Source organism: Manis javanica, chromosome 1, assembly GCF_040802235.1.
Source record: "Manis javanica isolate MJ-LG chromosome 1, MJ_LKY, whole genome shotgun sequence".
Lineage (NCBI taxonomy): Eukaryota > Metazoa > Chordata > Mammalia > Pholidota > Manidae > Manis > Manis javanica.
Window position 1 is genome coordinate 12,478,494 of NC_133156.1, and position 21,973 is coordinate 12,500,466.

Genomic DNA, 21,973 nt, shown 5'->3' on the forward strand with positions numbered 1-21,973 from the left:
CGGGCTAGACGCGAGGGCCGGAGGCAGCCCGAGCCTTCGCGACGTTTTTGCGACAGCCGTGGCCGTGTTCCGCGAGTCCCCTCCCTCCTCCTCTCTCCGAGGAGGTACCGGCTGTTGTGCGGCGCTGCCTTTCTGTTTGAGTGTATGGCAGAGTGAGTGAGTGAGTGAGTGTGAGCGTGTGTGTGTGAGAGAGGGCGAGGCGCGAGTGCGAGTGTGAGAGGAGGAGAGCCCGCCGTGGCCGCCCCGCCGCTCCCCGCAGCGGGGGCAGAACGCGCGGCCGGAGCGAGCGGAGAGCCGGCGCCCCGGGAGCCCGCGGGGACAAGGGCAGGGACGCCCGCTCCCCACCCCCAGCCCCCGTCCCTGCGCTCGCCGTTGCCCGGGGGAGCCTCCCCGTCCGCACACTCCCGGCCGGCCTCCGTCCCGCTGCCCCCTGGATGTCCCCGGCGCTCGCGCGGGGCCTCGTCCTGCTGTTGCCGCATCAGCCGGGCTGGTGCTGCGGCCGCCGGGCGTAGAGCGGGCGGGCTCCCGGGGGCTGCGGCTGCCGGCGATTCCCGGGTCCCCACCCCTGCCCCCCGGTGCCCGACCCCGCTCCCCGGCCTCGGAGGCTGTGACAATGGACTATGACTTTAAAGTGAAGCTGAGCAGCGAGCGGGAGCGGGTCGAGGACCTGTTTGAATACGAGGGCTGCAAAGTTGGCCGAGGCACTTACGGTCACGTCTACAAAGCCAAGAGGAAGGATGGGTGAGTGTGTGAGTCCGTGCGGCTGTCCTCGCGGGTTGGCGCTCCCGCAGGCCGAGGCAGGTAGCCCGGAGGGCAGCGGGGCGCCGGGGTGCCGGTCTCCCACTTCCTCGACACCCGCATCGGTCCCCGCCGGCCAGGTTTGGGAAGGAAGTGGTGTACGAGGGAGCCAGAGCCACGCGAAATCCTGCTTGCTGCTGCCTCTGTGTTCACTTTGGTGGCTGATAGGGAAAAAGAGCTTCTACTCTATGGGCTGTGTACTTTTCGAGGGTTTCGGTACTAGATTTTAAAAAAATGCGTTATAAAACGCCAGTTTAAATGATTTGGGGCGGGGAGGGGTTCGATTTACTATGCTAACCTGAGGAGTTCCTCACCCGCCCCTGGAGTGACATACATCAGTCTGGAAGGGAAGCTGTGATCCTTTCTGCCACCAGTTTGTGATTTATTTATTTTCAAATTTGGATTTTATTTGGGAGAACGAAAGCAGCAATTCAGTGTGGTTCTCGAGTTCCTCATAGTGACTGTCTGCAACATAAATGTAGCAATTGCTGTTTAGATATTATTAAGCTGTGAGTTTTACATAGAACAATGGGGGTTTGGTGCAGGGTGGGTGGTGGGGAAACAGGCGAGTGACAAATAAGGGCTGTCTTGTTCAGGCGGTTCCCCCAAAATTTAGCAGTTGGCATGAACTTCAAATAGTCTCTTTGGTTTAAATATTCTTCCCTAGAAATAACTTAATTAAGTCTATGACTGGTAATGCTCCCAATTTAGTTTCTTAAACCGGCAAGAGAAATGTTGATTTTTCCTTTGTCAGTAGGTGAATGTCATGTAATATTGACAAAAGAGAGGGCATTTTTTAGTTGAGAAAATACATTTTTTTTAAACTCCTTGTTTTCCTTTTGTAAAAATGATGCTGTCTCTATTGCCTTTGACACTATAGAAAATTGCTGGGAAGATTATGTCCAAGCTTCTTACATAATCTTTAGATTTTATTATAAGCAAAGTAGCTTTACTTGAACATCACTGTTAGTTTGGTCAGCTGCTGTTTAATACGTTTACAATAATTGCCTTTTTCTTTCAAATTAGGCAGGAGGGTATGTTTAAAGCTACATTAGCACTAAAAAAAATGAAACCATTCATAAAGCTGAAGTAAGTGGGAGGAGGGAGCCATATTTATAAATACTTCAGTATTCTGGATATTGAAAAAGGAAGTGTATATTTATTCAACATTTTTCTTAGATTTACTGAGATATCTTTCTAAAATACCTTAAAATATTCTGTAAGAGGAAGATAGTAATTCTAAGTAATTTGGAATGTGCATTTCAGAGCATATATGCCCCAGTAAAGCAGTACAGCTATCTGCAAAAGGTAAGCTTTTGAAAACTTGATACTCTGGGTGGTGCATGTATTTAAAAGTACTTCTTAGCAGAATGGATAGTCTGGTGGCACTTGAGAAATCATTATTGTAGATACTGTTGACTTTGTCCTTTATATTTCTCATGAAAGTATCACTCTGTAATAACATATATATTTTTAAAGTTATCCTTGTTAACTTCCCATACAGTATTTTTCAAAAGCTCTAAGCCCTCTCCCTAAACCCCAATATTATGCAATTTGGGGACATATTCAGAAAATCCACAATCCTATGAGATTAGACATTGTAGTACATTTGGCCAGTCTGTCATCTGTTTTATAAAATTCTGGTGACTTTAAATTATTTTTAATCTTTCTGAAAGAAGCCAGTTCTTTTTTCATAAATTACCAATTTAAGCTAATAAAATACTCAAATTTTAATAACTTTGATTTTGTATTGTATTTAAGAACTATAATAATGTATGTTGGCAAGAGAGTACTTTAACCATGTTTCATTTCTCATATCAGGTTTTAATTTAGGCTAAGAATAGATTTAGAAGAATTATATAGTTTAAGAGTAGCTGAATTTATGGTTTATGAGCATTTCTTAGTCATTTGTGGTAGTGAAAAGTAGTATTGAATCTTGGAAAAAAATACCTTTTCATCTGTATTTCTTTGGGCTTATTTTCCAGCACCCCTTAATGATTTTGTTTATGGGATGAACTTTTTTTAAAGCAGATCAAATATCAAAAGCGTTTTAAAATTACCTAAAACAGTTTTTGTTTTCCAGAGGGAATATTTTTTAGTTTGGATTCTTTTAACTTCACTCTGGTGAAATACAGCACTGTATTTATGAGGTTTTTTTAATCTTATGTCAGTGAAATGTAATTTAATGCATTTTAGTCCTGGTAAAATAAAATTTGTGGCTGCTTAATCTTTTATAAAAAGATGATCAAATAATTTGTTTTTAGTATTGATTTACTTTTCAATTAAATTATATATTCTGCAACTGAAATTTCAGAGTACTCTAGGAACCCAGTCAGTAACACCTTCAAAGAGAATCCTGGGATGTACAATAAAGTGCAGTAAGTTTTGTTTAAACATATTTGACTATTAAATTGAATGTGTTTAAAGGTATCCTTTCCATTGTCCTGTGACCATTCATAGAACATGAATAATTAGTAAAATAATTTAGACCAGAGGAGTTAGCTTCTTAAATTATTAAGATTTAGGAAATAAAATAGCTTGAATGGAAAACATTTTTTTTGACTTGATGAATTAGTAATGCTATCCTGTTAATGCACTACATTTATGATAAATTCAGCATTTTAAGGAATGTGGGGAAGGGGGAAATACTTTATTTGAGGCATGATTACATACATGGAAAAGGGGCCTTTTAAAAATTGTGTTAATTTCAGATTCAATAGAGTTAAAACATAAATGCACAATAAATCTTAGAAATAATTTGCTTTCTCTGTCATCACAACTGAGAGAGAGTGTCCTTTGTGTCTGAACATGGAAAGGGTTCTGTGGGAAGCAGGGGGATTCGTTTTCTTTCCGAGTCTATTACATTTCCTTTTCGCAGAATTTAGGCAACCAAACTCATTTTGCATGGAAAACTGAGAAACCAGAAGACAACAACTGTTTTTAAATTCTAAACTCTCATGATAGGCATTGGACATAAGTAGAATTTAAAAAGTAAATTTGGGGTAAGAATTTGATCTCCAAAAAAGAAAAGCAAAAGTTTTCTTGAATATAGAAAGGTTCTTAATCTGCTATATTCTGTGTACAAAAGAACAGATAATATGTAATTGGGATTGTGTGTGCATGAGAAATACACAGAAAGCTTCTGTTCGGGCACTTTTGTGGAAAACCCTGAGATGAGTAGGCAGTGATAATGATAATACTAGCTAAGCTGTTGAGTAGGTACTACGTCTTGGGCAAAGCCCTTTACAGGCATCTTCTGTTTAATCCTCACAAATTCCTAATCGAGTCAGTTCTGTTTTTCAGTTTCACAGATGAGGAAACTATAAGAAAGGTTAAACACATTTGTGCATGGTTACATGACTAATGAAACGTCAGAGCTGGAATTGGGGGATTACAAACAGGTCTCTTATTCCACAGCCCTTGCTCTTAACCATTATGTATTATATAATTAATATATTAAAACAAATTTAAGCATACACATGGAGATTTGGTGTTTTAGTGGGTCATTCAGGAAACATGAATGTTTTATTACAGGACTAGTATACTTTTTAAGTACATTTCTGAACGCCCTGTTTTTTTCAAGTGCTGCAAAAGTATGTATATAGATACATACACAAATATATGATATATACCCACACAAATATATATGTGTGTGTATGTGCATGTAGAACCAATCTAATAAGGTATGTTAAGATGTGAATAGTGGAAAGAGCTCTGAGCTGGGGAGACTGGAAAACAGTTTGAGTTTAGACTGCCTCAGATTATCAGTATGACTTCAGGTGAGTCATTTGCCCTTATGGACCTTGGTTTCCTTATTTGTGAGATTGAGGTGTTTGAGTGGATAATTTTTAGAGACTTCTCTAGTATTATGACTTGAGGAAGTAAAAATTACAAATATAAAATGTAATACTCTCATAAGATTAGGTAAACAACCACTAAAACTAAAGTTAGTTTTGCTTTATAAACAGTGGTATACTTCCATATTTCCTTGTCTTATGCTTTAATGTGGATTTTCATTAACTGCCAAAAAGAAGTTTGGTAACTGGATTCCAAAGACTTACCAGATACTTTGCCTCTCATATTATGGTAGCATTCATTCCTTCATATTTATCTCTTAAGATGCTGGGATTTGGGGCTGGGCTAGTCATTTGGTGGCTAGCACCAGAGACTCTGCTGATTCAATATGCTTTAGAGCTTTAAGTCTGTTTTAATTCCTTAACTGTTACCAGAACCTGGTTAGAGCCCTTTATTTCCCCTGAAGGAATCTAATAGTTTTTCTTCTGAATACTGCTGAACCCTTTTTCTAGATTCAGTTTGATTTAAATAGTTTTTGGATGCCTGAAATGCCAAGTGCAACATACAATAATCCTCATCACTGGGGATTTTATATATCCAATAAAGAGGATTCCTTATAACCTTTAAAAAATGTGATGGAAAGAATATTTACTCTGCACTTCTTATCTACTTGCAGTTGAATTTATCTGGCTTAGATATTCAGTGCATTCAGATCCACTGGTTAGGCCACTTTGAGGTTTCATGCTTAGATCCAGTTTTTTAGTAACAAGAATGGCAAATTAATTAATTTTGGATTTGTTCATCTGATTATTACTTTTATTGTTTCTTCTGACATCTGAAGAAATCTATTCATTCATTCATTCAACAAATATTTATCAAATCCTTTTATGTGCCAAGCACTGTCCAAAGTATTGGGAAAACAAAGATAATTAAAATATTTCATTATTTGAGGAGATATCTACTAGAGAAGAAACAAATAACAAACATAATAAATTGCAGCAATTTAATAAGCACTATAATAATTAATACAAGGTGTGGTGCTGTTGGAACACAGAGATGGAAGTGCCCAACTGCTTACAGGAAAAACCTCTTAAAGTTGGCAACATTTTTTTGGCACTTAGAAGATGGGGAAGGTCTCATCAGAAAGGGCATTTCAAGAGGAACAGGACAAAGAAGGGTACAGTTATTGGGCTGTTATAGACTCCAAACATTTTTCCCTCCAACTTTTTTTTAGTGGAATAAAGTTGATATTGTATTATATTGGTTTCAGATTTACAACATAGTACATTACCAGATGCTTGTCTTAAGTGTAGTTACATTACCATACCAAGATACAATATATTTGTTATATTCTCTATGTTGTACCATTATTGCTTTGACTAACTTGTTTTATAATTTGCAGTTTGTATCTCTTTATTCTCTTTACCTACGTCATCTATCCCTCCTTCCCCCTCCCTATGGTAATTACTGGTCTTTTGTCTGTACTTATGTGTCTATTTCTTTGTTTTGTTTTTTAGATTCTGCATGTAAGTGAAATCATGTGGTATTTGTCTTTTCTTTTTCTGGCTTATTTCACTTCTCATGATACCCTCTAGCTCCATCCAGGTTAGCACAAATAGCAAGGCTTCCCCATTTTTATGGCTGAGTAATATTCCATTGTGTATATATACCATGCCTTCTTTATCATTGATGGGCATTTAGGTTGCTTCCATATATTTGCTGTTGTAATAGTGCTGCAGTGAACATAGGTGTATGTAGATCTTTTTGAACTGGCAATTTTGTTTTATTTTATGGTAAATTCCCAGAAGTGGAACTGCTGTATTGTATGATATCTCTATTTTTAGTTTTTATAGGAAACTCCATACTGTTTTTCACAGTGGCTGGACCAATTTACCTTCCCACCAACAGTGTAAGAGGGTTCCCTTTTCTCCACATCTTCACCAGCACTTGTTATTTCTTGTCTTGTTGATACTAGCCATTCTAACAGATGTGAAGCGATACCTCACTGTGGCTTTAATTTGCATTTCCCTGATGTTTGTGATGTTGAGCATCTTTCGGTGTATCTGTTGGCTCTCTGTATGTCTTATTTGGAAAATTGTCTATTCAGGTTTTCTCTCCATTTTTTAATTGGATTATTTTTATTTTTTTGGTGTTGAGTATATGAATTCTTTATGTTTTTTGGATATCAGCCACATATTGGATGTATCATTTGCAAATATATTCTCCCATACTGTAGATTGTCTATTTGGTCCATTGATGGTGTTCTGTGCTATACAGAAGCTTTTTAGTTTGATGTAGTCCCACTTGTGTATTTTTGCTTTTGTTTCCCTTGCCCTTGTGAAGATGTTTCCAGAAAGAAGTTTCTTGTGCTGATGTTCATGAGACTCTTGCTTGTATTTTCTTCTAAGTGTTTCATTGTTTCATGTCTTACATTTAGGTCTTTAATCTGAGTTTACTTTTGTGTGTGTTGTAAGGCAGTGATCCAATTTCATTTGTTTGCATGTGGCTGTCCAGTTTTCCCAGTACCATTTATTGAAAAGACTATCCTTTCTCCATTGTATATTCATGGCTCCTTTGTCATATATTAATTGACTGTAAGTGCGTGGGTTTATTTGTGGGCTCTTTATTCTGTTCCATTAATCTCTGGGTCTGTTCTTGAGCCAGTATCATACTGTAGCTTTGTAGTATAGCTTGAAATCAGGGAGCGTTGTTCTTCTTTCTCAAGACTGCTTTGGCTACTTGGGGGTCTTTTATGGTTCCATATAAATTTTAGGCTTATTTGCTCTAATTCATCTAAAAATGCCTTTAGTATTTTGATAGGGATCACATTGAATCTGTTACTGTTTTGGGCAGGATGGCCATTTTGATGATATTAATTCTCCCTATCCATGAGTATGGGATAGATTTCCATTTACTTGTTTCTTCAATTTCATCAGTGTGTTATAGTTTTCAGAGCACAGGTCTTTCACTTCCTTGGTTAGGTTTATTCCTAGGTATTTTATTCTTTTTGATGCAAGTAAATGGAACTGTTTTCTTGATTTCTCTTTCTGCTGGTTTGTTAGTAGTGTATTGGAATGCAACAGATATCTGTATATTGGTTTTTATGTCCTCCAACTTTGTTGAATCCATTTATTAGCTCTAATGGTTTTTTAATGGAATCTTTAGGGTTTTCTATATATAGTATTATGTCATATGCAAATAATGACAGTTTTACTTCTTCCTTACCAATATGGATGCCCTTTATCTCTTTTCCTTGTCTGATTGCTGTAGCGAGGACTTCCAGGACTGAGTTGAATAAAAGTGATGAGAGTGGGCATTCTTGTCTTGTTCCTGATCTTAGAGGAAAAGCTTTTAGCTTTTTGTCATCGAGTATGGTGTTAGCTGTGGGTTTGTCATATATGACTCTTACTAAGTTGAGGTATGTTCCCTCCTTACCCACTTTGCTGAGTGTTTTTATCATGAATGGATATTGAATTTTGTCAAATGTTTTTTTAGCATCTATTGAGATGTCCATATGGCCTTTATCCTTCCTTTTGTTAATATAGTGTATCACACTAATTGATTATGGATATTGTACCATTTTTGCATCCCTGGAATAAATCCCACTTGGTCATGATGGGTGATCCTTTTGATGTATTTTTTGAATTTGATTTGCTAATATTCTGTTGAGGATTTTTGCATTTGTGTCTATCAGGGATATTGGTTAGTAGTTTTATTTTCTTGTAGTGTCTTTGACTGGTTTGACTGTTGACTAGACCCCAACAAATTTTGTGGGTTTGAATTTTTTCTTCCCAGGCTTTTCCTCCCATATCCTTTTCCCTTGCCAGCATTTTAAGCTCCTGCTGTGTGTGTAGTACTATGTACGTGCACTATAAATGTTCCATTGTACTTGCTGAACGTGATGAGATCTCTTTTATTTAACAATGGGGATAAATTTGTCAGCATACACTGAACACCTTAATTGTCTCTGTGGCTGTTTTCCATCACAAGAATGTTGATGAATCAGAATACAAGCAGCCTCTGAAATCCAACTGTTTGACTTAAGAATATCTCATTTGTAAAACTGCTATGGCAGAACTCCATTTTGATTATAGCTCTGGATAGCAGATGATTCTACTTTGGCCTCACCTCCACGAGGAGAGGGGAGCCAGAATTTTCTATGCTGCTGAGATGGTCGTGGCAACCTATCGGTGGGGGAATTTCTCTTGTTGGGAATTTGTAATGTGTGGAGAGATGGAAGGTAGGGAGATGGCATCTGGCATACTGGATTTCAGCTAGAAAATAGAAATAAGGACAGATTATTATGAATTATTGTAGGCCATTTTCAAACTTACCTACTTTTTCAAAAGTTATTTCTCTTGAGAAATGTGTTGAGAATTATGGTCTACAAACATTTCAAATGTGATCACATGTAAGTTGGGAATATATGTGCCATATCAGTTTTGATAAATATGTATTATTCCCTGTGTCTGGTGTATCTTTTTTTTTTAGTGCTTTTTGTTAAATCTGATCCTCATTATCTCTTTATTCTTTTATTCTTTTTCTGTTCTTAGCTGCTGCTAGAGAATGAAAATCCTACCGTTCTTTCCTCCTTCAGAGCAATTTGTAAATCTTTTCCTTCACACCAGCTTAGGTAGGCCTTTGCCAACTCTTTGTTACTTAGAAACAACCCTTTATTTTTTTGTCTTTAGATATTTCTTATCACCTCAAGGCAGTTCTTGATAATGCCATTCAAAAGGGACTTTCACCTGTTATTTTGATCTTAGTACTTAAAGACTCTTTAGTGTCATGATTCTCAAGATTCCTTAGTACAGTTATTGTTAAAGTGACAAAACCAGCACCTGCTCTATTAAGCTGCCTGTACTGATGGAGTTACATCATGTCCGTCAAATGTGCTATGGTAAAATAAATGCTGAAAACCCCATATATATTTGTAATACACCTTCAAAATTGAGAGATATATTACATACCATAAAATTCATCCTTTTATAGTTGTGCAATCCACTGGTTATTAACATATTCACAAGGCTGTACAATCATCACCAGTATCTAATTTCAGAACACTTTCATTGACCTGAAAAGAAACCTCATAACAATTAGCAGTCATTCCACATTCCCACTCTTTCCAGCTCCTGGCAACCGCTTATCTTTTTTTCTCTGTGGATTTCCCTATTTTGGACACTTCATATAAATGGAATCATATAATATGTAGCCTTTTGTATCTTTTACTTAGCATGCTTTCGAGGTTTGTCCATGTTGTGCATGTATCAGTATTCCATTTCTTTTTATGGGTCAATAATACTGCATTGTATGGATATACCACATTTTATTTGTCCATTCATCAGTTGGTGGACATTGAGTTGTTTTTCCTTTTTGGCTATTGTAAATAATTGCTACTATGGGCATTCATGTGGGAGTTGTGTGTGTGTATATATATATATATACACACACACACACATATATATATACACACATGTATATACATACATATATATATATATATGTATATATATACACACACACACACACACACACACATATGTATGTGTGTCTCTTCAGTTCCCTTGGGCATATACCCAGGTATGGAATTGTTGGGCCATATGGTAACTCCCATATTTAGCTTTTTGAGAAACTGCCGAACTTTTTCAAAGCAGCTGAAAGTCACTTTTGAATGGCTTTACCTTGACTTTGGTTTAGGACCAAGATCTATGTCTTTTGTGTGTAAGATGTGATAAAACTACATTGCTAGTCTATTTCAGTATTCTGAAATACAGATTAATACAGCTGCTCCTCCATCAAAGCAGAGCACCGTTCTGAGCTTTTTTTTAGGCAGCACCTTGTGCTGGAAATTTTTTCTCTCAGCTGAAATAGTTTGCAGCACTTAACTTCAGAAATTCTAACTACTTCATCTTAGGATACAACCTGCAGTAATTCCCTTTTCACTCATCATCCCCAAAAACAGTTAATCCTTTATAGATATATTATGTAACTGTTTCAGTGTATATGTGGTTAATGTTTACATGTCCTTTGGGTCTTTCTGGTGAATATTTATGGGTTAGATAGTACAGATTTCCTCTAGGTCAGTGACTGTGTTCCCCTCAGTTCCTGGTACATTGCCAGATGTTGACAGGTATTTAATACCTATTTATTTTTGGCTTACATGAAATCGTACTTGAAAGTCAGCCTTTTAAATTTGATGAAATTAAAACTTTGAGTATGTTATAGGAAAACAGACAAACAGGACCTCGTGAAAAACACCCAGAGAAGCAAAATGTGTTGGGCTGGCTGCATTGATATGAGGAGAAGAATTGAGCAAAACCAAAAGTCAGAGGCACAGGCAGACTTTGTTAATTCATGGAATCAAAGAGGTATTTGAGATGTTGAATCACTACAAAGAATAAAGTATTTTCTGAAGAATACCTTGTAAATAAATCATTTAAATGGGAACTATACTTATATTTCTAAACTTAAGGAAAATATTATCAGTCTCTGAACCACAGTTGACATTTACTTTTGCTTAAACTCCATGGTTGTTTCATATTTGAAGTTTACTTTTATTATATGAATAAACAAATATTTAGTGTAACTGCCTCTCAAGGTAACTCAGTTACTCAGTTCTCTAGGCAAGCTCTTTAAAGTCTGTAACTTTATTGTAGCCCATGAATTCTAACAGTTCTGAAAGGGAGGAATTCTTTACATCATGATGCAAGGCCCACTCTCGATGTTTCTTAACACCTAAATTTATAGGTTGTCTAGAGAACTAAAAGGATTAAAAAATAACACAAAACTTGTCCATCAGTGGTATTATGGTTTATATTAATTAAGTCATATTTGAGGAGATATTGGAGGTAGATACTGAAAAATTATTTTTATGAGGCTTCTGTTTTAAGGAAAGCCAATAAATCATGTGAAAATTTAAGCTCGTATAGAACAAATAAATTTGCTTGGCAGATTTTTCACTTTATGAAGGAATCCCTTTAAGTATGTGAGCTCTCAGGATATTTATCATGTGACTCATTTTACAAAAAATTCAGTTCATACACAATCTCCAAGAAAATGTCAAGCACAAAGTAAGATATACTTGTGGTTTGTTTTCTAATGCTTACTTAACATTGAAGGTTTTTTAAATATAAAATTAAATCATTTAAATATTTGACATATCATTGGAGTTTCTCTTTACCTATAGGGCATTTTTTGGGTTAATTTGTGAATTTATTTGGTAGCTGTTTACTGAATGTCTGTATTATGCCAGGCTGTATGTCCACTATAGGTGAATAGGCTATGGTGTAAGTCCTTAGAGAACTTACAGACTTTTGAGGGGCACAGGCAAGTAAATAGGTACTTATATACAGAGATAGGGCTGCAGTAGGGAAAATTGTAGATTGCCATGGGCCTACCTAATCTGCTCTTGGGGGCTAAAGAATGGTATTTTGGTTGTGGTTTGAAAAATAACCAAAAGTTACACAAGTGAATGAACAGTAAATAAGAGTGAGTGCTGGTTGGTCAGTTACAGTGCTGGCTAGATGGGTAGCATGTAGCTCTAGAATTTCTATATATAGGAAGGGGTGCAGTCTGGTTGAAAAAAGAGTGCAGTAGGGGTTGGATGACATGTATTAAGCATATTCTAACCCAAATTGTTCATTTCAGGTAATTTTGGGAGCTGGTGAGTTGTAGGGGGGAAGGCTTAAAGCTCTCTGCAGTACCCTTTGGAGCCACCACTGCATAGCATTTACAAAAATATGAAGGCAAGATAGTACAGTGAGGGAATTAAAAGAATTTCATTGCTAGATCTTTGAGAAGAGTAATGGGTGGGGTGAGAGGTATAAAAAATTAAGTCGGAGAAGCAAGTGGGGTCTTGTAAGTCATGTTATGGACTTTGTACTTTATTCTGAATGTAGTCTGAATATAACAGGGATCATTTGTAGGATATTGAACAGTTAGTACCAAGTTCAGATTTATCATTTGAAAAGATGGCTTGGGAACACAATCAGGGTGACCATAGGGACGTGGGGTTAGGAGGGTGTAATAGTAATCCAGGTAAGAGATACCGGTGGCTTGAATTAGGGAAGTGACAGAGGGGACGAGGAGGAACAACACACAGCGCTTAACCGATTTAGTGGATGTGAGAGAGGAAGGAGAGAGAAGCACGCACGAAGCCTGGAGTTTCTGGCTGGAGCAGCAGGGCAGTGCTGTCCGTGTAGATGGCCGGGACAGCAAGAGGAGCGAGTTTGAGAGGGAAGGTGATGAGTCGAGTTCTGATACATTGAATTTTAGGTACCTGTTGAACATACGTCAGGCAAGTACATGAATCTAGTGCTCAAGAGATTTGGGTAAGACAGACTTGGGAGTGCTTGAAGTAACCGGTTTGAGTGGCCTTCAGATTGCCTAGGGAAGGTGTGTGGAGTGTGAGAAGAGGACCTAGGATGGAACGTAGGGAAAGAGATGCCTAGTCAAGAGGCCAAAAACTTAAGTTCTGAGAAAGAGGAGAAAACGCAGAGTCATCTCACTGTACAACACGAATTGTGCAGTGTATAGCTTATTGACTGTACACAGAATTTGGAGAGAGACCAGGACCTTGTAGATAAAATCTTAACAACTAGGGAGAGAGTGTTCCCAGAAGGAGTGGTAGGCAGTACCATGTGCCACACAGAGGGCAAGGGAGACAATGAAGTGTCCAGGTTATGTAGAGTATTTTAAACAAAAGAAAAATTCTGCTGAAGATTTTTGGACACCATAATTTTATTTTACTATACTTTGTAGGTTTTATCCAAATGTTTTGTGGTGTTCTTAATAGTTAGCTTCATCATTCAGGGCCAAGCAATGAAAAACTTTATTTCCATCTTTGGTTCCACATTGGCTGTATTACTGAAGTTAAACCCTGTAGATGCCATTTATTTATTGCTTTTATTCCATGCTACTCAAGATATTTTTGTCTTATTAAACAAAATTTTTTTTCTGATTATAAAAATGATATGTGTTCATTATAAGAAATTGATAATCCAGAAATATATACAGAAACTAAAGGCCCTAACTCTACTACTGGGAGACAATTGATATTTTCCTTATTTACTTTCTAGATAATTCATGAACACATAGATGAATGAAATCTGTAATCGTTTTTTTCATTCAAGAATGTTATGTATTTTTCCATGTGAGTAAATATAGCTCTAAATAATCAGTTTTAATGATTGTGGGCATCACATTGTATGTATGCATGTAAATATGTGTCTAGTTAACCAATTCTTTAGTAATAGACAAAATTTAAGTAGTTTCAAACTTTTGCCATTACAGTTATCAGAGGACCTTCTAGAAAATCTTTCTGCAGTTCTCCAACTGTTTCAAGTTCTTGAATTTCAGGGACAAAGGTTATATACTTTGAACAGCTGTATTTTTATTATGAAATGAGATTGGATTATAAAAATGTATTCTCATGATAAATTCAAACAGTAGGAATACTCAGGAAAAATCTCAGTCTTCCTCTTTAGGGATAATCGTTGTCAGCAGCAATTTGTGTACATTCCTATAGAATTATGTGTATGTAGGGATGGACTTTAAATTTTAATACTCTATTTGCTTTGAGCGAATAATACATGCATATGAAGACACATGTAAATACACTGAAGAAATGAAAACTTAAGTCTTTTCACCCCTGTTTCCTCCAGCCACTTATTTCCACTTCCCAGAGCTGTCTAGTAGTAGGTTTTTTTGTGTAGGCTTCCCAGTTTGTGGAAACACACATCTTTCGATTTTGTTTATGGTACTACTTTTCATGTTCAACTCTTATTTTTATGAAGTTATACTTATCAATCATTTCCTTACTGGCTGCTGGGTTATGTGTCAGAATTAGTTAGAAGGGTCTGTATGTCATCATTTTTAAACACAAATTGTGTATCTTATATATTATTATGTGCCTTGCTTTTTTCAGTTCTTACGTTTTGGAGCTCAATACCAGCACATATAACACAATTCATATCATCAGCTCATCATTCTGCTTTGTGGATATAATGTAATTTACTGCTGCAATTGAAGGGCAGTTAGGTTGTTTCTATTTTTTTTACACTGTTAAATGATAATAAAATGCAATAAGTGTCCTTTACATTTATATTTGCACACAGTATCCTTGCAGATGGAGGTAGAACTTCCAGTGTGCCCAGAGTTCCTCACAGGGATATTTGCTGTGGATGATGTTGCTAACAGTGAACTTTGCACAAAGCAAGAGAAGCTCCCTTATTATATGCATAGGGAGTTTTATTTTTATGCTCCTGGCTTTTTTCAGCGGTTCTAGAGACTGATTATCACTCCCAAGCACAAGTTACAAGTAACAACTCCAGTGCATCGCCCAAGACAGGTGACTGTAGGTAGTTGCCCAGGAATGTGGATTTATCAGGCCTGGGCTTAAGGCTCTTCTGAGGTCCGGTCTTATGTCCTCTAAAAAAGGTTGCACCAGTTGCATTCACATCAAAACTTCAAAAGTAAAACTTAACTAGAAGGGAGAAATGGGAAGATACACAGTAATGACATGTTTGAATCATGGGGGCTAATTACATTGTAAAGTCAGAGTAGTATACATTATTCCTTTGGAAATTTTGCTTTGGCTTTTCTTTCCCTATTTAGTCCTATGTAGTTTAGATTATTGGTTGGGATAAAATATTTAAGAGCCATGTGGATGTTTAAAATTACAGTCATTATTTTGTTTACATTTATTTCGTGTTCCCTTTTACTGGATTTCTTTATTCCAACTGAATATTGGTGGTGCACTTTGTTCCCATCACAAACGACTGATGCCCGTGATATGTTCTGCGTCCGCCCACTTACTTAGCACTCACTGTTCTCTCCCTCTTGTTAGATGAGACCTCTCTCCATTTCCTGTTGCTTTGGCTGTGGCCTTCTTCTCATTCCTTGCCCATCACTGAACTTCCTACGTCTGTTCTTTTCCTTTCTCTCACTTGGCTTGCTTCTTCTGTTTTGTACTGATTTTGGCCTTGACCTTGTTCCTTGTTACCTGTCTCAGTTGCATTCACCTTGGGCTTGCCTCTGTAGCCTAGGAAGCTGGAGCCCTTTCTGCTGCCAGTGGAATTGCTTAACTGCGTGGTCAGCAGAGATAATCATTTAATCTGCAGGCAGGCAGGCGATTATCCTGTAAGACAATACTGATGTATTTTAATTTCAAAGAGACTTTCTAAAGAAGTTTTAAAGCGCTGCTAAACATAGTTCTTTCTTCATAGGAAGAGTGTTGTTTGCGAAGTATTTATTCCTTATAATAAGAAGCTGAACAAGTACACATTTTATCTTTTTATCTGAAAATCTTTCTTAGTGTGAGTCCAGCTCTGTTTGAGAATTTAAACCAGATATCCTGGAACTGAAAGTCACTGTTGTCCTGTTTAAGCCAAGAGTAGCTGAACTCTGCTCGTCCCTTTTAGGCTTGTGACATGAGCTAGACCGCAGTAAGTGAAAAACACGAGGAAATGTATCAAAGTAGTGCATACTTCTCATATTTCATCTATTTTCTTCTTCTTTTTGGATGGGACCACTTGATTCTAAAAAGTGATTCAGCGTGATGTTCTTTAAGTACTTGAAATTTTCAATGTAAGCAAAATACACTATCCAAGTATACCACTTTCTAACCTTTTTTTTGACCTTGATCATGAGGTATCTTTGCTCTATTTCTATTGCACTTGCTTTGTGGTCCTGGATTTATGGAGTTTAAGTATGCTTACTGGTTTTCAAATCATAATGTGGTACAATTACGCCTTGCCTTAGTGAAATTCCATACTATAATTATCCCTGAAACGTTTTGGGATGTAAGGTAACATTTGCAAATAGTTACTTGTTTTTAAGTGTTTAAAAAGTAGTTTTGATTTAGTTGCAGTGTACTAAGTAGGGAAATTAAATCCAGTTGTCTTCATGAGGAGAATATTAGTGATGCTTTTAAGAAGTTATAAATTTATAGTTCATAAAGTTTTTTAGTAACTTCACTAAGATAAAATTAACATATCATACAGTTTATCTAAAGTGATTTTTCAAGTATATTCACAGGTTGTACAGCCATCACCACAGTCTAATTTTAGAATATTTTTATCCTTCCTTAAATAGAAACCTATACCCTTTAGCAGTCATTCCTCTTTACCCCAAAATGAGTCCTCCAGCCCTAGGCAACCACTAATCTGCTTTCTTCTCCGAATTTGCTATTCTGAACATTTCATTTAAATGAAATCATACAATATGTGGTCTTTTGTGACTGGCTTCTTTCACTTAACCTATATTTTCAAGGCTCATCCATGATACAACAAGTATTACATTTTCTTCAGTCATTCATCAGTTGATGGATATTTGGGTTGTTTCCACTTTTTGGTTATTATGAATAAGGCCACTGTGAACACTAGTATACAAACACCTGAGTCCCTGCTTTCAGTTCTTCGGGTGTACACCTAGGAGTGGAATTGCTGAATCATATGGTTAGCTCTATGCTTAACTTATGAGTGACCACCAAATTATTTCTATGGCAGCTGCACCATTTTGCAACTCATCAGCAATGAATGAGGGTTCCACTTTCTCCACACTCTTGCCAATACTTCTTTTTAAAAAATATATATATAGTTGTTCTTATGGGTATTAAGTGGTATCTCATTGTGGTTTTGGTCTGCATTTCCCTGATGATGAATGATATTGAGCATCTTACCACGTACTTTTTGACCATTTGTACATCATCTTGGGAAAATGCATTCAAATCCTTTACTCATTTCAAAATTGGGATACTTACCTTTTTTTTTTACTGGGCTATAGGAATTCTTTTTATATTCTGGATACTAGACCCTTATTAGATATATGATTTGCAAATATTTTTCCTACTCTTTGGGTTGTCTTTTTACTGTCTTGTTGGTATTGTTTACAGCACAAAAGTTTTTAATTTTGATGTAGTCCAGAGTATGTGTTTTTCCTTTTGTCACTTGTGCTTTTGATGTCATATCTAAAAAAACATTGTCTAAACCAAGGTCACAAAGATTTACTCATGTTTTGTTCTAAGAATTTCATAATTTTAACTCTTCTTTAGGTCTATGATCAATTTTGAGTATTGTGTGTGAGTTGGGGTCCAACTTTGTTTTCACTTGTGGATATCCAATTGTCCCACATCTTTTGAATTGTCAGGGCATCCTTGTTAAAAATCAGGTGGTCCTAAATGTAGATTTTTGTCTAGGACTCGTGATTTAATTACTTCAATCTATATTTGTCCGTAAGCCAGTACTATACTGTATTGATTACTGTAGTTTAGTAGTAAGTTTTGAAATTGAGAAATGTGCATTTTCCAATTTTGTTCTTTTTCAAGATTGGTTGGGTTTTTTTTTCATTTTTTTTTATTGTGGAAAAATACACATAATATAAAAGTTACTATCTTAATGATTTTTAAATGTACAGTTCAGTGTAATTAAGTACATTCACATTGTTGTGCAGCCAGCACCACCATTCATCTCCAGAACTCTTTTCATCTAGCAAAACAGAAATTCAGTATCTTTGAAATACTCACCTCTCCCTAGCCCCTGGCAATGGCCATTCTACTTTTTGTCTCTGGTTTTGACTTCCCTCAGTACCTCATATAAGTGGGATCATATAGTATTTGTCTTTTTGTGACTGGCTTATTTCAGTTAGCAGAATGTTTTCAAAATTCATCCATGTTGTAGCATATATCAGAATTTCCTTCACCTCTAAGCATGAATAATATTCCATTGTATGTATATACTACATTTTGCTTATCCATTTATCTGTTGATTGACATTTGGGTAGTCTCCACATTTTAGCTACTATGAATGACACTGCTACGAACATTGGTGTAAAAAATAAGACCCTATTTTCAGTTCTTTTGGCTGTATACCCAAAAGTGAAATTGCTGGATCAAACGAAATTCCATTTTTAACTTTTTGAGGAATTGCTATACTGTTTTCCACAATGGCTGTAACATTTTACATTTCCACCAGCAGTGTCCAGGGGTTCCAATTTCTCCATATTCTTGCCAACCAGAACAATTCTTTATAGTCTGTGTTTTCTATTTAGTATTGGCTCCCATACAAAATAGCTATGTTTTTAGAGTTCATCTGCCTGTGTTTTCTCCATTACTTTTCTCTTGTTGTCAACTGTCACTTAAAAAAGAACTTATTTTTTTGTATAGTAGTCATCCTAATGGGTGTGAGGTGGTATCTGTAGTTTTGATTTGCATTTCCTTGATCGTTAGTGATGTTAAGCACCTTTTCATGTGCTATTGGCCAGGTGTACATATTCTTTGGAGAAATGTCTATTCAGATCCTTTGCCCATTTTTGAATCCGGTTGCTTGTTTTTTGTTGCTGTTATTGAGTTTTAGGAGTTCCTTATATATTTTGGATATTGTCCATATAAGATGTATGATTTACAAATATTTTCTTCCATTCTTTGGGTTGCTTTTTTACTCTGTGGGTGTCATCTTTTGATACATTTAAAAAATTCTCATGAAGTCCAGTTTGTCTATGTTTTGTTTGTTTGTTTCCTGTGCCTTTGGTGTCATATCCAAGATATAATTGCTAAATCCAATGTTGTGAAGCCTTTACCCTATGTTTTCTTGTAAGAGTTTTATAGTTTTAGGTCTTACATTTAGTTCATGGATCCATTTTGAGTTAATTTTTGTGTATGATGTTAGGTAATTGTTCAACTTCATTCTTTTGCCTGTGGATATCCACTTTTCAACCACTTGTTGAAAAAGGTATCTTCTCCATGAATGGCTTTGGCAGTGTTGTCAAAAATCATTTGCCCATTTATGTGAGGGTTTACTCCTGGACTCTTCATTCTGTCCTATTGGTCTATATATCTGTCTTTATGTTATTACCAGACTGTTTTTATTACTGTAGCTTTGCAGTAAGTTTTAAAAGCAGAAACTATGAGTCCTCTAGATTATATTGTTTTTCAAGATAGTTTTGACTATCCTGTGGCTCATAAAGTTTAAACCTTGACTGCATCTGGTACTATCTCTCACTTTTCTAATAGTTTGGGATCTTAGAATTATATTATGTGTATGTGGCTCCATTTTACTAAGTTTTCTGGATAACTGGTTCACTTTTTATTCACCAAACCTTTATTTTAATAATGGTGGATGATAATCATGCTAAGATAGTTTATACATGTGTATGTTTGTATTGGCTCCTATATTAAGTAGCTTTGTTTTTAGAGTTTATCTGCCTGTGTTGCTTTCTTTGCTCTTATTGTCAGCCATCACTTAAAAAACACTACTTTTTAAATTATAGGAGTAATAAGTACCAATTGTAGAAAATGCAGTAAATTCTAAGAAAAAATAAAATTCACCTTATTTTGGACACCCAGTCTTTTTTCTAAGTGTGTTTTAAAATCAGATTATATTGTGCCTATAATTTGGAAACCTTCATTCCTTCAACAGTAGATTGTGTATATTCCATGTTGTTAACTATTTTCTAATCTTTCTATTAAGTTTTAATGTATATATTGTGTACTGGTTATCTTTTTTTTTTCAAGTTTACAGTTTACTTTTGCACTATAGTGTTTCATTGCAGTTAAAATTTTATTGATACATCTTTGTAGACATCCATGATTTTATTCTTAGGAAGAATTTTTACAAGTGGATTTGCTGGATTTGTTTTTAAGGTTTCTTGATATATAAGGCCAGACTTTTTTTCCTATAAAGTTTGAACTGATTTGTAATCCCATTCATAAGGAAAGGAGTAGGGTTCACTAAGTCCTTGATTAGTACATTTTTTTTTTTGAGAGGGCATCTCTCATATTTATTGATCAAATGGTTGTTAACAACAATAAAATTCTGTATAGGGGACTGACTCAGTGCACAATCATTAATCAACCCCAAGCCTAATTCTCAACAGTCTCCAATCTTCTGAAGCATAATGAACAAGTTCTTACATGGTGAACAAGTTCTTACATAGTGAATAAGTTCTTACATGGTGAACAGTGCAAGGGCATTCATCACAGAAACTTTCGGTTTTGATCACGCATCATGAACTATAAACAATCAGGTCAGATATGATTATTTGTTTGACTTTTATACTTGATTTATATGTGAACTTAATTAGTACTTTTATGATTTAATCTTTACTCTTTTAATCTTTGCAAATTTGATAGGAAACCTATGGAATCATGGTTTTATTTACATTTGTTTTGTTAATATTTAAATTTACAGTTTCTTATTTATTCATTATGTAATTTCTTTTATGGATTGGCTAATCATATTTTACCCATTTTCCTGTAATATTGTTCTTTAAAACATTTTCTTGTGAAGTGCTTTATTGGGATATTAGTTCTTTTTTATTCATGTTGAAAATATTTCCTGTTTTTTAGTTGTTTATTTTTATGATATTTAATATATTTATAATATTCTAACATGTAATCAAATCTCATTCTTTTATTGCTTCTGACTTTTCTCCATTACATACATTTTTCTTACATTTTCTTCTAATATTTTTATGGGTCTAAAAATTTTTTTTGCAGTTAAATTTTTATTTAATCTTAAATTTGATACATCATGTTATATAGGGTTCTAACTATAATTTTCAGTCCTTTTAATTTTTTTGAATAATTATTTCACAATTGGTTTGAAATACCACCTTTATCACTACCTCAAGTTCCCATACATACTTGGTGTTTATTTTTGGACTATTTTTGCTAGTCCCTTGATCTGTCTATTCCTGTGTGAGGGCCCCTCCCACCATTGTTTTAAGTCTTACAGGTTTATAATATCTGGTATGACCATATCCTTCATTACTCTTCTGTAAAAAAAAACTATGCATTTCCTTGTTCATTTATTGTAGATAAACTTTAAAGTTAACAATTCAAGTTCTAAAAAATATTTTTGACTTGGACTTATATTTTTTACATGTGTTGATTAATTATGGTTCATACTCAGTAGTATGGTTATGTTTTTTTCATTTGTTCACATTTTATCTTTGAGTCTTGATAAAGCCTTGTAGTTGTTGGCACATAGATCTTAAATACTGTTTAATATTTTATTTATTTTAGTAGTCATATGACACGTGTGTGTCTCAGTTGGCCAGTGCAATATTTGTGACATACTTGTGCTGAAAAATTATTCATTGACAATTTTGGAATTTCAAAAATACACCCAAAAGAAAAACCAGTTGCGTGAATCCCCATTAACGTACCTTAGTGCTCAAAGATCCATGAACGCACTGCTGTTCCTGTTACAGTTTTAATTGCATTTGTAACTCTTCCCTCTTATATTTTTAAAATACATAGTTCTAGTATGTAATTTTATATATTTATATTTATTTATTTCTAAACACTTTTAGTTCTCTGTCTTGGATTTTCTGAGTAGATACTCATATCTGCAAACTCTAATAGTTTTATTATTAATTCCTT

At 35.7% G+C, this 21,973-nt stretch overlaps 1 protein-coding gene across 4 annotated transcripts in view; it reads left to right on the plus strand.

Moving 5' to 3' along the window:
- The first annotated feature begins 108 nt into the window (after positions 1-108).
- The window catches only part of CDK8 (cyclin dependent kinase 8), a 116,791-nt gene continuing 94,926 nt past the window's right edge, over positions 109-21,973 (plus strand). Inside the window, exon 1 of one of the 4 annotated variants that reach the window (XM_073228430.1) lies at positions 109-741. In XM_073228430.1, coding sequence (XP_073084531.1) covers positions 614-741 — 128 coding nt within the window. In that variant the 5' untranslated portion in view covers positions 109-613. Of the gene's footprint in view, positions 742-2,085; positions 2,107-21,973 lie in introns of those variants that run through there. The other 3 variants (XM_073228427.1, XM_073228423.1, XM_073228436.1) reach the window with 3 other exon arrangements.